Source organism: Sesamum indicum, linkage group LG7 (assembly GCF_000512975.1).
Source record: "Sesamum indicum cultivar Zhongzhi No. 13 linkage group LG7, S_indicum_v1.0, whole genome shotgun sequence".
NCBI lineage: Eukaryota > Viridiplantae > Streptophyta > Magnoliopsida > Lamiales > Pedaliaceae > Sesamum > Sesamum indicum.
In genome coordinates this window covers 8,129,582-8,142,970 of record NC_026151.1, presented here as the reverse complement: position 1 = coordinate 8,142,970, position 13,389 = coordinate 8,129,582, and the positions used below count along the sequence as shown (strand labels likewise).

The 13,389-nt window shown below is 33.7% G+C and overlaps 3 protein-coding genes across 5 annotated transcripts in view; 2 read left to right on the top strand and 1 right to left on the bottom strand.

The window, feature by feature from the left end:
- LOC105166600 overlaps nt 1-2,953 on the top strand; it is a 3,522-nt gene extending 569 nt beyond the window's left edge. The window contains exon 2 of the mRNA XM_011086015.2: nt 2,308-2,953. Coding sequence (XP_011084317.1) covers nt 2,308-2,816 — 509 coding nt within the window. The 3' untranslated portion in view covers nt 2,817-2,953. The remainder of the gene's footprint in view (nt 1-2,307) is intronic.
- On the top strand, nt 7,543-11,148 carry LOC105166599 (OTU domain-containing protein DDB_G0284757). Of its 2 annotated transcripts, XM_011086012.2 has the most exons (10): nt 7,543-7,944; nt 8,018-8,184; nt 8,380-8,453; nt 8,837-8,891; nt 9,050-9,124; nt 9,234-9,307; nt 9,405-9,453; nt 9,730-9,814; nt 10,105-10,161; nt 10,742-11,148. In XM_011086012.2, the coding sequence occupies exons 1-10, from the start codon at nt 7,623-7,625 to the stop codon at nt 10,786-10,788; spliced, it is 1,005 nt and encodes a 334-aa protein (XP_011084314.1). In that variant the 5' UTR covers nt 7,543-7,622; the 3' UTR covers nt 10,789-11,148. The 2 variants fall into 2 exon arrangements, with proteins under 2 accessions (XP_011084314.1, XP_011084315.1); XM_011086013.2 differs by lacking the exons at nt 8,380-8,453; nt 8,837-8,891.
- Nucleotides 12,139-13,389, bottom strand: part of LOC105166598 (pumilio homolog 4) — a 6,865-nt gene continuing 5,614 nt past the window's right edge. For both annotated transcript variants that reach the window (XM_011086010.2, XM_011086011.2), the window contains exons 9-11: nt 13,181-13,375; nt 12,665-12,839; nt 12,139-12,551 (exon numbers count right to left, since the gene is read on the bottom strand). In XM_011086010.2, coding sequence (XP_011084312.1) covers nt 12,514-12,551; nt 12,665-12,839; nt 13,181-13,375 — 408 coding nt within the window. In that variant the 3' untranslated portion in view covers nt 12,139-12,513. The remainder of the gene's footprint in view (nt 12,552-12,664; nt 12,840-13,180; nt 13,376-13,389) is intronic.

Here is a 13,389-nt window from a genome sequence, read left to right as displayed (position 1 = left end):
TTGGCCCTTTTACATGGAGTTGCAGCAAAAATTGACTAAAGCAAAAAGCTGAAATTACAATAAAATTCAGAAAAAATGTGGCCTTTTGTCCTCCATCTTGAGCTCGTAATTGGTTGTCCCTTTACTCTGCAAAAAAGTGTTCAAAAAGCAAACAGCAACCCAGCTTCGCGCGTATCTCAGCCGTCCACATGTCCCCTTGTCGGTCGGAATTAGGGGTGGGTATTGGAGTCAAATTCCCCAATTCTTTCCCTGATCTGCTCATGCCCTAGATCCTCCAAAAAGGCGTCGTTTATGGTTTTATTTTTCAATTCGCCCCCAATTTTAACCTTGCCCTTGATCTAACGGCCCAGATGGGTCCTTTCAATCGCATGATCCTCTTCAATAGCCGTGTTTTGGCTGGAAAACACGACATTCAAGAAATGGATTTCCCTCATACTGAAACTTTTGGTGGAAGTTGCAGTTGATGCATAACATATGAATTGGTTTTCGAGGTTTTGAAGTTGCCCTAATTTGTTGATGTGATACATGTTGTCCAATTACTAGTTTTTTTTGCCCCTTTGCCTCATGCATCACAGTGAAAATTATGGAAAAGTATTTTTAGAAATCGGATTAACCGACTTTTAGCCTGTAAAATCCTCACTTACGAGGGCCTAAGATATAGAGGTAGAGTTTTATATGCTCTCTCTTGGAAGTGAAATTCTTTACATGTTACTATGTGTATCAAAGTTGCAAATATATTCACAAAAATTTCTTTTCCACTCATGTTTTCGATTGTATATTTCATATTATTCAATGATTACTTAATAGTACTCGCATTGCTGCAAAAAATGATGAATGGATGATTAGACATAATCCTGTGAGTGCGTAGGCATCTTTGGGCTTTGGAGGGTCAATGATGGGTTGAGATCATTCTTAACTGTATCTGATTTATGCACACGGAGGTGTAGCTTGAACAAATTTCATTGCTCTTTTAACTCTATGATCGGCTAGGTTTTCTTTCCTTATTTTCAAAATTAGTATATTTAGTTTTATCGGGAAAAAAGAATTATTTACTATCACAATTAAAGTTGATCCGGGTCGAAATCAACGCGACCTCCCTGGTCAGATGAACTGATCCTCCAAGCGGTTCTAGATCGCTACCTCTCCCAAACTGATGTAAGGGCTCTGAGAAAAGACAAGCAAATTGTTAGGCTTGCTGGGGTGGCCCCCAGCTAAAACCCTCTGATGTTTAAGTCAGTGCTTGGTATCAAGGTCGCGAATAAGTAGGTCTCTGACGAACTAGCGAGCCTGAGTGATCTAAATGAAGAAGTGAGTAAAAATGGCGTACCATAAATGCACTGAGTATGGAGTATTATAGTGTACAAAGGGGGTCTCATTGCCCAATAGACGTCTGCGACGCGTCCCGGGTTGTTGGAGGTGGGTCGCTGGACCCGATCTTGAATGGCGACCCGAACCCAGTCGAGAAGACGTCGGTCTTCTGGATAAAATTGCAGTTTTGAAGCCCTTGAGGGGTAAAACAGTTTTTTCCAGACAAAATTAGGGTTATACCTATCAAAAATGCTGAAGCAAAATCGATGAAGATGCTTTGCATAAGAAGCTTGTTTGTTCTTTTAAGATTTGAAGCTAGCTACACTTCCCTGAATAATTGTGCATTTTTGTTTTACTTGATCATACTTTATTTTGTGTTGTTGGCCACGGAATAAGTGTGGAAAGTTTAAGCAATGATGCTGAATGTGACCCTTAGTTAACATCTCTGCTACAATGTGAATGTCATTCTCTATGCTCCTTTTAAGAAAAATGTGTTGGTTTTCTCGTGTAGATTGGTATTTCCAAAAAAAGCTAACTGTTTATGGCTGCTGAGTTCTGTAGATAGCTGCTAGTTAGTTGAGTTCATATTAATCTCCACTACGTGCAACTTATCTATTCTGTATCAAGAGGAACTTCTATGCAGTACCGGGCTGCGACTACAATATGTTTATGATTAAGACGTGATTTTCCTTTTCTTCTCTTTTATTTTTCTTTGGATAAGAAAAGAAAGATTGGGGGTTCTGTGGGCAAGGAAGGTTAAGTTGGCAAGGCAGGACTGAACAAAGAATTCAAAAGAAACAGTTAAAAAAGTAATTTAAATTTTCTGTTTTCACAACAAAAAGAAACTGTTCTGAAAGTCAATATTTGCTTTCTTCCAATATAATTGGATGCATGAAATTCTACTTGCCCCACGAATTTAAGCCTTCATTTTCTGTTTTTGTTTTTTCAAATGCAAAAAGAAAACATATAATATCACTTATCTCTGCTTCATTTGTGCAGTAATCTGCCGGGATTTTCATCCGTCGCCAAACTCATTCTTTCGCAGCTATGAACAGTATACTAGAAGATTTCAGACACTTGCAGAAGCCAGTAATCCAGTGGTGGAGAACCCAGTGGAACGTGAAAGTTGCAGTCCAAACCCTGATCCCGGCACAAGTGCATGTATCCCTGATTCAGAAAATAACATGGCCACGATAATGCACCAAGTAAATTCTAGCTTAAAGGTATCTGAAAGACACGACCTCGTCATGATGTTCACATGCAAAGTTTGTGATACAAGATCCATCAAGACGGTTTGTCGCGAATCATATGACAAAGGTGTGGTTGTTGCTAGATGTGACGGTTGCAACAATTTGCACCTGATTGCTGATCGATTGGGATGGTTTGGAGAGCCCGGCAGCGTTGAGGAGTTTTTGGCCGCCCGTGGAGAGGAAGTGAAAAAGGGATCAGTTGATACTTTGAATCTCACTCTTGAGGATCTTGCTGGGAGGAAAAATGTTGATATCTGAAGTTTCATAATCTGAAAATGTGGAATGCCTACATTGTTAGTTTGTTCTCTACCTACATTGAGACAATATGGCTTTTGTCTTTGAGCTATTGTAGTGGAGCTCGCAATTATCTTATATCATGAAAGATTGCAGTAAAAGATGTGGGAAAAAGAAAGGGTAACTAACCATAATACATAAATCACAATCAAGGATAAAAACGAAGCAAGAAGAAGATCTTGAAGTTAAGGGGGAAAACCAGAGCCTTCTCTTCATTTCATGCGCAACTGGAAGAAAGATTTTTTAAGGTGAAGTCTTGAATGCTGTTGTTTTCTCTTTGGGTAAATTACAAGGGATTTTTTGAATTATGTTTTCCTTATTTAAAAGATTATAAATATTCTTCGAATTTTTTGATTGTTTAATAAATAAAATTTTATAATGAGCTGTTACAGATAGTATTTGTTAGATGGTCGTTAATGTTATGAAGGTATTTGTAATGTTTTCAACACCAATGCATAATTATAATTATAATAAATATCAAGGGTGTTTATTATAAATTATTCCTTTTTTTTGTTTATTTTTCTTTTTAACCATAGTTACGTAATATAATAAGATAGATATAGTTGAGCACCCAACACATAGAAACATTTTCAGGTAATACAAAATAAATGCATTATAAAATGTTAAAGAATTAATAAAATTACAAAATGAAGGTAAGCTAGGTTTTTGGCAACCCAAGCTGGATTAACATGTAACTTAAAAGTAGCCTAATGACTAACATGTAACTTGTTCCAACTCTATATTGTTACCACTGGATGGATGTGATAAACATGATATTGATTATCATAAGATAACTAATAAGAGGGTATTTGTAATTATATCAAAATCTTAGAAGTTGTCGTCATAATATAGCCGGTATATATTTAATACGAGTAGTAAGAAGCAAGAAACATAGACCTAATCATCATCATCATATTTTGTTATCTTCGATTAGATTTTCATTTATTTTTTATGTTGAACTGACTAAAATACCCTTCTGTATTATAAATTAAAATTTTTATATATCTTTTAGAATTTTCTAGAAAAAATTTTTGAACTAATATTTCCTGACAAAATATTTATTTTACCCATCCTATTTCTTTGTTGTTCAAAAAAATCAGTAAGGATAAAATAGTAATATCTACTTTACCGTTTAAGGGCTATATAATTATTTTCTATTTGCATGAGGTATTTATAAATTTTCAAATAATGAAAGAATATTTGCAATTATACTAAATTTTAGAGGAGATATCTGCAATTTACCCTATAATATGTATAATATTTTAGAATGCCGATGTATTTTGATGTTTATTGTCAATTATTATTATAAAAAATGAAAATAATTTCTAGCTAATAAATTGTGGAGTGCCCACAACAATATCCAAGATGATGAAGTTAAAGTTAAAATCTAAAAGAATTTGCCCCATTTATTGCATCAACAAATTTTCATAAATCCTTAATCTCCAGAATATCTGTACTGTTTATTAAGTTTGAGGATTTTGAACTGATTATTTTTTGTTGACAAAATGTATATTGATAAGAATATTTTTAAGGGATAGTTACACTCTTCTTCCTCGAAATTCAGTGTAACTATACATAAATTCTATATAATTTGAAAATTACAATTAGTCATCCTGAAGTTTGCTACCATCTAGTAAATAAGTCTCTCTATTACCCAAAATTCACCAAATTTGCTGATTTAACAAAAAACTTGAATAAAAATTTATAGATTCCCGCAATTGACTTATTATTGATTATTGCAGGTCAGATAAACTTTTTTATGATCAAATTATCCTTATACGTCTTCATGTATTAATGCATGTTAGAAAAAACTTGTTTGGCCTGCAATAAATTGGTAATAAGTCATTTCAAGCTAAATATCAATTTTTATTCAGTTTGTTTTGTTAATAACAACAAATTTAGTGAATTTTACTAACGTAGGAACCTGTTTGTTAAACGGAAGCAAACATCATGGGACTATATGTAATTTTTTAAATCATAAGGGGCCTACGTGTAATTACATCAAACACTAGAGGATGAAGTGTAATTATCCCTATTTTTAAATATATATTTATTTTTAGGAATAATTATATTATCTTTTTTAAGGTTTGAGATAATTATACGTAAATTTTTTATAGTTTGAAAAATTATATTTAATATTCCTGATGTTTGTTTCTGCCTAATAAATACATTCATCCATTAATCAAAACTCAACAAATTTGTTGATACTGACAAAACGTTTGAATGAAAATTCATATTTACTCTTAAATGACTTATTACAGGTCAAATAAATCTCTTTTTATGATCAAATTACTTTTCGTGTCTTTGCATGATTATATATGTGACGATATATATCATCATTTCTATAAGTGTAGTTTGATTAGAAAAAAAAAAAAGTTTGTTTGTTTTTTTGACATGTTTTAATAAATAAATTTGAAATAAATATGAATAATCATTTTATTTTTTTTACTAGTATAAACAAATCCGTGTGAATTTTTAGCAACGAAAGGTTGATGAAAAGAAACGTGAGAAGTATTAAAAATAATTTTATAAATTATAACAGATTTATGTGTAATTACAGTAAATTTGAAATAATGATAATGCAATTATTTTTATTTATATTAATCGTTGTGCCACGTAATCTCTATGTGCATATAATAAATAAATTTTATATTTTAAAATATATTATAAATAAAATAAAATATATTAATTACACAATAAATTTAATATAAATTTTTAAAAATTGAATAAGTTATTTATGTTTTGGATTGATACATTTTTAACACATCTTTTGCTCATTGAAACCATCATTAATGGACGTGACCGACCAAAATCCATGCGGAGGTGGGCCCGTTCAAGAATGGTACGTGTCCTAATGTGATTGGAAGTCAATGCGCACAAGCATCCCCTGACGGCGGCAGTCACTCGCCTCCCACCTACGATTTTGCTTTCCCACTTCACAAGTGCGTTAACCATATATACGACGCCGTTTAAGCCGCCGTTGGATTCTAGGATATATATATATGTACGTACCTATCCACCCATGATTAATTACCCCGAGGTATCTGTGATTTCTTTGCTGCTAATTCAAGGGAAGATCACACGGAGCAATACACCTTTTCGTATGTGTGTAACGAATTACGTACAAGAATACGGTACTCGTTGTGATCTTGGAAGATGGTGAATTGCATTGAGTTTTGGGTTTAAGGTTTCTTGATATTGAAGGCTTGGGTCCTTTTGGATGAAGTTAATCTTGTTCTTGGTTGGTAAAGATTGAAACTTTTTTTTTTCTCCTTCTTGTTCTTGTTTGGTAAAGATTGGAACTTTTTTTTTTTCTTTCTTGTTCTTGATTGGTAAAGATTGATTTTTTTTTAATTTTCTTATCTGGGTTGTCTCTCTCTCTCTCTCTCTCTTTTCTTCATTGTTTCAAGGTTAGAATTCACATGTTTACAGATTGTTAATATAGTGTCTTTGGCCCTTAAGATTAGGTTTTGTCAATTTCATTGTTTGCTTTTCTGATGTGGATGTTAGGGGTTGGGAGTGTTATGGTTGGTGATGGATTTATATTGCAAGAAGTGATGTGGGAATATGATGAAATTGAAGAGTATATATTCAAACATATAAATATGGTTTTCATGAAAGTGTGTTAAGATAGAGATATTAGCAAGTAGGGAAGAGCAAACTTATTAAGGGCTTCCTGCAATGAACTTGAATTTTTTCAGTATCTTTTATCTCTTATTGGAGGATCATGGATGGTAATCTATGGTTGGGAAGTTCTTCTTTCGGTTGGGAAAACTATTCTTAGTCTTTGTTCTGTAGGAATGCTAAGTATATTCAATGGAGAGCATCTGGAAACTGTTATAGATTTTGAGTTTTTGGAAAATTAAGGTTTCCTTGTTTAGTTGAACCAGTAATTTCCGGTTATCAGGGGGAAATCTTATGTAGGAGTCTTCTTGATTGTTTTGTTACACTTGTTGGTCGAGACTTGCTATTTTTCAGAGAATTGTACAGTTAGATAAATCTGCTGTCTTTACTCATCTGTATCTGCAGTCGGGCCTTCTGTTAAATTATTGTTTCCACATTTGTTTATCCTAAGTTGCAAGTGAATTGTTATGATTTTAAGGAACTAAAGCTTTGTAATTATATTTTCTAAAAAATTTATAATAATAATAATGGAGGAGCAGGCTATATATTTTCTTCCTTTTTCTAGATTTATGCTTTGTTCAGTTTGAATCACCAGTCCAGGTGGGGGTGGGGGTGGGGGTGGGGGTGGGTGATGAGGATACTTTGCTGACAGGATTATAGAGATAGTTCTTCAATTTGGTAAGTTATCGGTAATGTGATTGATTTAGATCTGTGGTGACTTTAAGCAAAAATGGCTGACTCTCAGGAAAGTGAGGCTCAAGCTATAAATTAATGCCATGACAGAGTGTTTTGTTATTCAAAGGGAATCGACTGCCTATAATAGATAGTATTAAGAAAGTATATCATTTAGATTCATGTAACACTATTAGGTTATTTCTTCTCTTGCCATTTGACACATTCTATGTCGATTAGATGCATTGTTGAATGCATTTTGTTATCAATTTAAAACTAGCATATATTAGATGAAGTAGAAATGAATTTTTTATCCGATGATTTTCCCTAGTATTTAGTCAATTAATATGTAAATGTGAAATATTAGGCCTATGTTTTCTAAATTAAAGAATCTGGACGAGGTTCTTTGGTTGTCAAGAAAAGTTTTTGATCAGACTCCTGCAAACGCTTCGTTAGATCACACATAAAATTTCCATGTATGAGCTAGATCCTGATGTTGTTCGGTGGGGTCTTCACCTCATAGATGTTTGCTCTTTGACGAATGATGGTTCTCAACGAACTATTACTTGTTATGAGAAGGACATCTCGATGACTGAGTCTGTGGAAGAAGGTTTTAATGATCCAGCATACTCTATCATGGAGAATGACGAAGTAATTGCTCAAGCTCTTCAGGAAGAATTATCAAGGCTTGCTGTTGTCGAGGCATCAGGATCTGCGTCTTCAGGGGAACAATATCAGAAAGCATCTGTTCTTGCTCAGGATTGGGTTGGTCCTTCAGAACGACACTTAAATTCTGGTATGGAAAGTAAGATCGTGTTTTGTTTGATTTAGATTTTATCTCTCGATCAGTTTATTTATTCTGTTCTCAGAGTATCAAAGTAATCAAGAAGAGGAGGGAAACAATGATGCAGTTTTAGTTGAACCTGAAGAATCATCAATGGAGAATGAGGATCAGAATGTCTTACCAGAGATAGAAGATGAATCAGTTCTTGATGACGAGTTGGGCAAAAGGCTGAATCAGATGGTCCCGGTTCCTGTAAGTTTTGCCCTATTTGTTCTAAGTTGATCAGACATTTTCCTTTAATATAATATGTATTTACGCTTTGTTTTTTTGCTACAGTGACTAATTATTTCCTGTGCAACATCTTCTAAGAATCAATTTGTTGCATATCTCGTAGTACGGTTTTTTATATTGACGTTAGGTTTGTCGTTGTGCTTGTCACTATTGCAGCATGTTCCTAAAATTAATGGAAACATACCGTCTGTTGATGAGGCCACATCTGATCATGAGAGGCTGTTGAACAGGTTTTGTATGCAACATTGCCTGCATTGCTATTTTGCCTTGGCTTTCTCTGACTGGTCTTGTAGTCATATTTTCGTGTTAATGCCTATATGTTCTTCTTAACTATGGAAGAAAAGAACATTGATCATGATTTTTGAATTATACAAACTATGACGCTATTTTGTGTCATTGTGCGCACTTACAATAAGCTTAGCTTCCAGGAGAGAAGTGTGGTCCCTGAAAAATGATATTGTATATTCTTTAGTACATTTCATTATAATTACTTCTCATATGATTAATTGATTATAAGATACAATTATCAACAAATTCCTTCTTGTTTTAACTATCCATCACTTTCTTATGCAATTCAAGTATCCTTAGCTCTATAAATTTCGTTGTGTGACAGATTGCAGTTATACGACTTAGAAGAACTAAAAATTCTGGGAGATGGGAACTGTCAGGTTCTTTATGTGGCATCTATGTTTGCTATCTATGTCTTTGCCTTCGTCATAAAGATAAAAAATCATATTATAAAAATTTAAATTGCCATCTTTCTATGCTTTGTAATAATTGATCCTCTTCCTTCAGTGGCTTAGTAAGTCTATTGTTCTTTCTGTAGTTCCGTTCGTTGTCGGATCAAATATATCGGAGCCCAGATCATCACAAATTTGTGAGAGAGCAAGTAGTGAACCAGGTTTGCTTCTTCTGATGTGACGTTATATCCTTCCTCTTGAAATGCAATCTTCCTTTTCACCATCGTAATTACCTAATTACAATGTTTGCCTCTCATGTCCGATCATTAGCTTAAGTCCCGAGCTGAGCTGTATGAAGATTATGTTCCCATGGCTTATAGTGATTACTTGAAGAAAATGAGCAAGTATAATACCCTTTTTGAACTCTTATCAATTTTTAGCATATGCGTTTGCACGAATGTACATAAATCTACTTGTTTAATCGATTTTGCACAATTGCAGAAATGGGGAATGGGGCGATCATATCACATTGCAGGCTGCGGCAGATTGGGTATGATTTTCCAACCCTCATCTTGCTTCCGATATACTTGTATGTGATTGTCTTATTTGTAGCATCTTGGCTATACTTAAATTTCCTGTTATCTTCAGTAACAACTGTGCTGATATGTCCTTAGAATGAAATTGTTACTGGTTTTTGCACCAAATGTTGTGAGTAACTATTTCTGAGGGAGGTGTTTTTGTCTTATTCCATCCATACACGGCCTTCCTGTGTGGTTCTGATGTTACCTAAATTCAATGAAAGTGTACTTACAGTATTTTATGGCAGTTCGGCATCAAGATCTTTGTCATTACGTCGTTCAAGGATACATGCTATATTGAGATTCTTCCACAAAGTCAGAAGTCAAATAGAAGTAAGTTTTCTTATTAAACTTAATCTTAAATTTTCTTTTCCACCCCACCCCCACCCCCTTTCGTTTTTGCAGTTGGCATTGCATGCAGACGTGTTGGTGGTAGTATAATATACGGTAACCAGAAAGGACCACTTTATAGACTAATACAAGTGATTGGAATATCACCAAGTCTTGATTCAAAAGTCTATTCTCACAATAAACAATATTTTGTAATCTAAACAAGTGCCTGTAATGGGATACTTTTTACGCCAGCTTCTAAGTTTTAACTCTGCGTCTTTGTTCCGATGCAGCTATATTCTTGAGCTTCTGGGCTGAAGTGCACTATAACTCGATTTATCCGTTAGGAGGTAAAGATTTATTTTTGGTGCTTTCACTACAAATGTGATTAATGTAATAAAAATTTGCAGAACAGACCTCCACAATTTATCAGTTTCTCATGATTTACCATCGATGAATACAAAACATGATTAAAAGTTTCGACTGATACTGGCGATGATTATTTGAGTATATATGTATCGCCAATAATATCTTCTAATATGTTATTCACCATATCAGGATATTATCAATATTTTGTTATTGCTATTGCTGATGAACTACTTTTTCTCACAAATTCCATTTTGACAACAATGTTATCCCATTATTATTCTAAAAATTCTTAACATATACGGATGTGTAATAATGTATTTCATTTACACTTTACTTTATGATAACACTAGTTTTCTAGAACTTTTAGCAGTCTATCATGCATTTATTTCGTATTGTCCGCTAATATCTTAATACACTATGTTCGATATAGAACAAGGCCGACTGATGATATTATCTCCGGATACAGCGACTTTGAACTACGACAGGAAGTGGGACGACATCTGGGCTTTTAGTTCAATTATAGCTTGTACTTATGTTTTGACATCTGTTTCTCGTATGCAGAACTGCCATCGGTGGAGGAGAAGAAAAAGAAGCGATGGTGGTGGTGACGACGAATTTTGATCGAACAATTGAATTTTTTTGCATCTTATGGCAAGTTTCAACATCACGGATGAGAAGAGGGTTTGGCTTCTTTATACAGTTGCTTACACTGTACATAAGAATTTTAATGACATATTTTTGCTTCTATTCATTCATTGTTGCTGCCCTTCTTTTCTTATTTATTTTTGTAAATATAAAGACATTCATTTTATTTAGTTTGTAAATTAGATATGTGAAAAGGCCCCATTTTTTATTTTATTTATTTATTCTAATTGTGTTCTCAACTTATTATATGTCTACCTAAGAACTTTTAGAATTTATTGTATCTTCGTAAAAGTAGCAACTTAATATAATGCAACTACCATACATATATATGTTTGCTTGTTTGTTGTATTTTTAATAGGGTAAATTACGATAAGTTTTTTTGATATTTGGCATGATTATAAATATCCTCGTTATTTGAAAAATTATCAATACCATCTTGATGTTGGATGAAATTATGTAATTCTTGGATGAATATTTGAAATTGTCAACTTTGCCTTTTATGAATTCTTTCTTTTTCAAATTCTTTTTAACAAATTGTAAAATAAGTAAAATTATAATTCATAGTCCGCAATGACATCTTGGTCAATTCATCACAAACGATGGATGGAACTTAGCGAAAATTAATGGATTGAAATAATTGTTGGACAATTATTCAAACTAGAAGGTATGATAATTTTCCAAACAACAAAAAAGATAATTATACTTAAATTTGTGCATTATCTCATGTCTGTTTGAAAATACACACACTTTCACATAAAATTAAAAATATATACAAAATCAAAAATCATATTTTCAACTGAAAATCGAAAGTCATCAACTCTTGACATGTTATGACTTGTTAATGAGCTTAACCCGAACCACAAATGATACATATCGCGACTTTAAAACATGTGAGAAACAAGCAACAAAATTCACGTACGATTAAAATCTGAATATATTAAATTGGTTTCAACTTTTTTCTTTTTCATTTTTCTTATCGACATTTTTTTTTAGTAAATTTCCATATACAAGAATTGTGTAATAAAAATCAATAAATATTTTATATTGAACAATTAGAATGCACAACATACAACTAGTACAGAAGTATTCAAACTCAACTGAAGTTGGATTATGATAAGGGCCTTGAAACTGAAGCTCGCAACGTTTTACTATCAGATTATACTGACATCATCTTAAACTCGACAAGAAATTCAATCAAATTTTGAAAACTTGTCCTTTCATCCCAACTCAAATGATTTATGCAACAACCCTAAGGGCAATGAAGATAGAACAAACATGCGTGAATCCAAGAAGCAAGAATACGCCACGAAAAATTCATAAACAACAATAGCTAGTAGAGATGTATACCGAAGAAGATATGCAAATGCCAAAGATATATCGCGAAAATGCCTCTTTTTGATGTATCTGTTTGGCATTCTGTGCAACTATATATACCCTAAGTTCATCATAACGTTATCAACCCTATACATAAAGAATGCGACTCTTCATCACAATTAACGACAAATGAAGCGCAAAATATGCACAAATCAACAAAGAAATGCAAACTTATTATTGGCTCGATTATGAGCAAAACCTATGTTAATACTATCCCATGTACAATGAATAGCAGCCGTGTTGGAAAGAGCTTGTGGCCGTGACGGACTCAGCATCTTGTATGTACAGATGTTTTTGCTCGAGATTGGAGTGTTTCAAGAGGAATTGGAGGAGGTTTGCCCTATGTGCTTCTCTGCAAAAAAACGACGGTTTAAGCATTCATAGAAGTGGATTTGATTAATAAGAAACTATGCAGTTAACTAAAGAATGAAAAGAAGAAGATTTGTTGAGGCGACGTTAACTGACCTCCAGTTGCAACAAGCTTTTCTACACGGGATACAATGTGTTTGCCATAAGTGTACCTCTTGAGTGCACTCAAGTGAACCTTGATACGAGAGAGGATTAATTCTCTGCTCTTTTCATCACAAGTCTCGAGTACCTTTTGCACGACGTAGTTTCCAAATGGATCTTTCATCATAGCCTGAAATTTGCAATTCCAACACTTGTTAGTGCACTTGCCGTGTGATTGATCACTTTGTACTTGAACTGTACACCAATTACATGGCAAATATATTATACTTTCCGTGCAATTGATCTAGTTGTCGAAGACTCAGTCTAGGCTAGAATTTCTCTTGATTGTTCAGATTTGGTCAAACCCAACAGAAAATTTGTGAAAAGACAAATCTACCATGGCTAAGATTTATTAATTGCAAGAGAACAATTTAATGTTTGATAATGTGAGAAAAGGTGACAAATACTTTATTAGTAAATTATAAAACAAAGTAGTAGGGAGCTTAGGGTAGTGAATAGGAAGCGGCGTACCTGGAGTGGCTCGTTTTCATCTGTGGAACCAAGCATCTCATTCACCAAAAGTTTACGCTCCTCTGGACCGCCAAAAGTCAGGCATTTCTCAACAACATTAGAAGCAAACTTCTGCTGACTCATCTTCACAATTTGCCCTGCCAGCTTCCCAATAATCGTAGATCGTTCATGTGGTTTCCCGTGCTGGACAACATGCTAAACAAATAGAA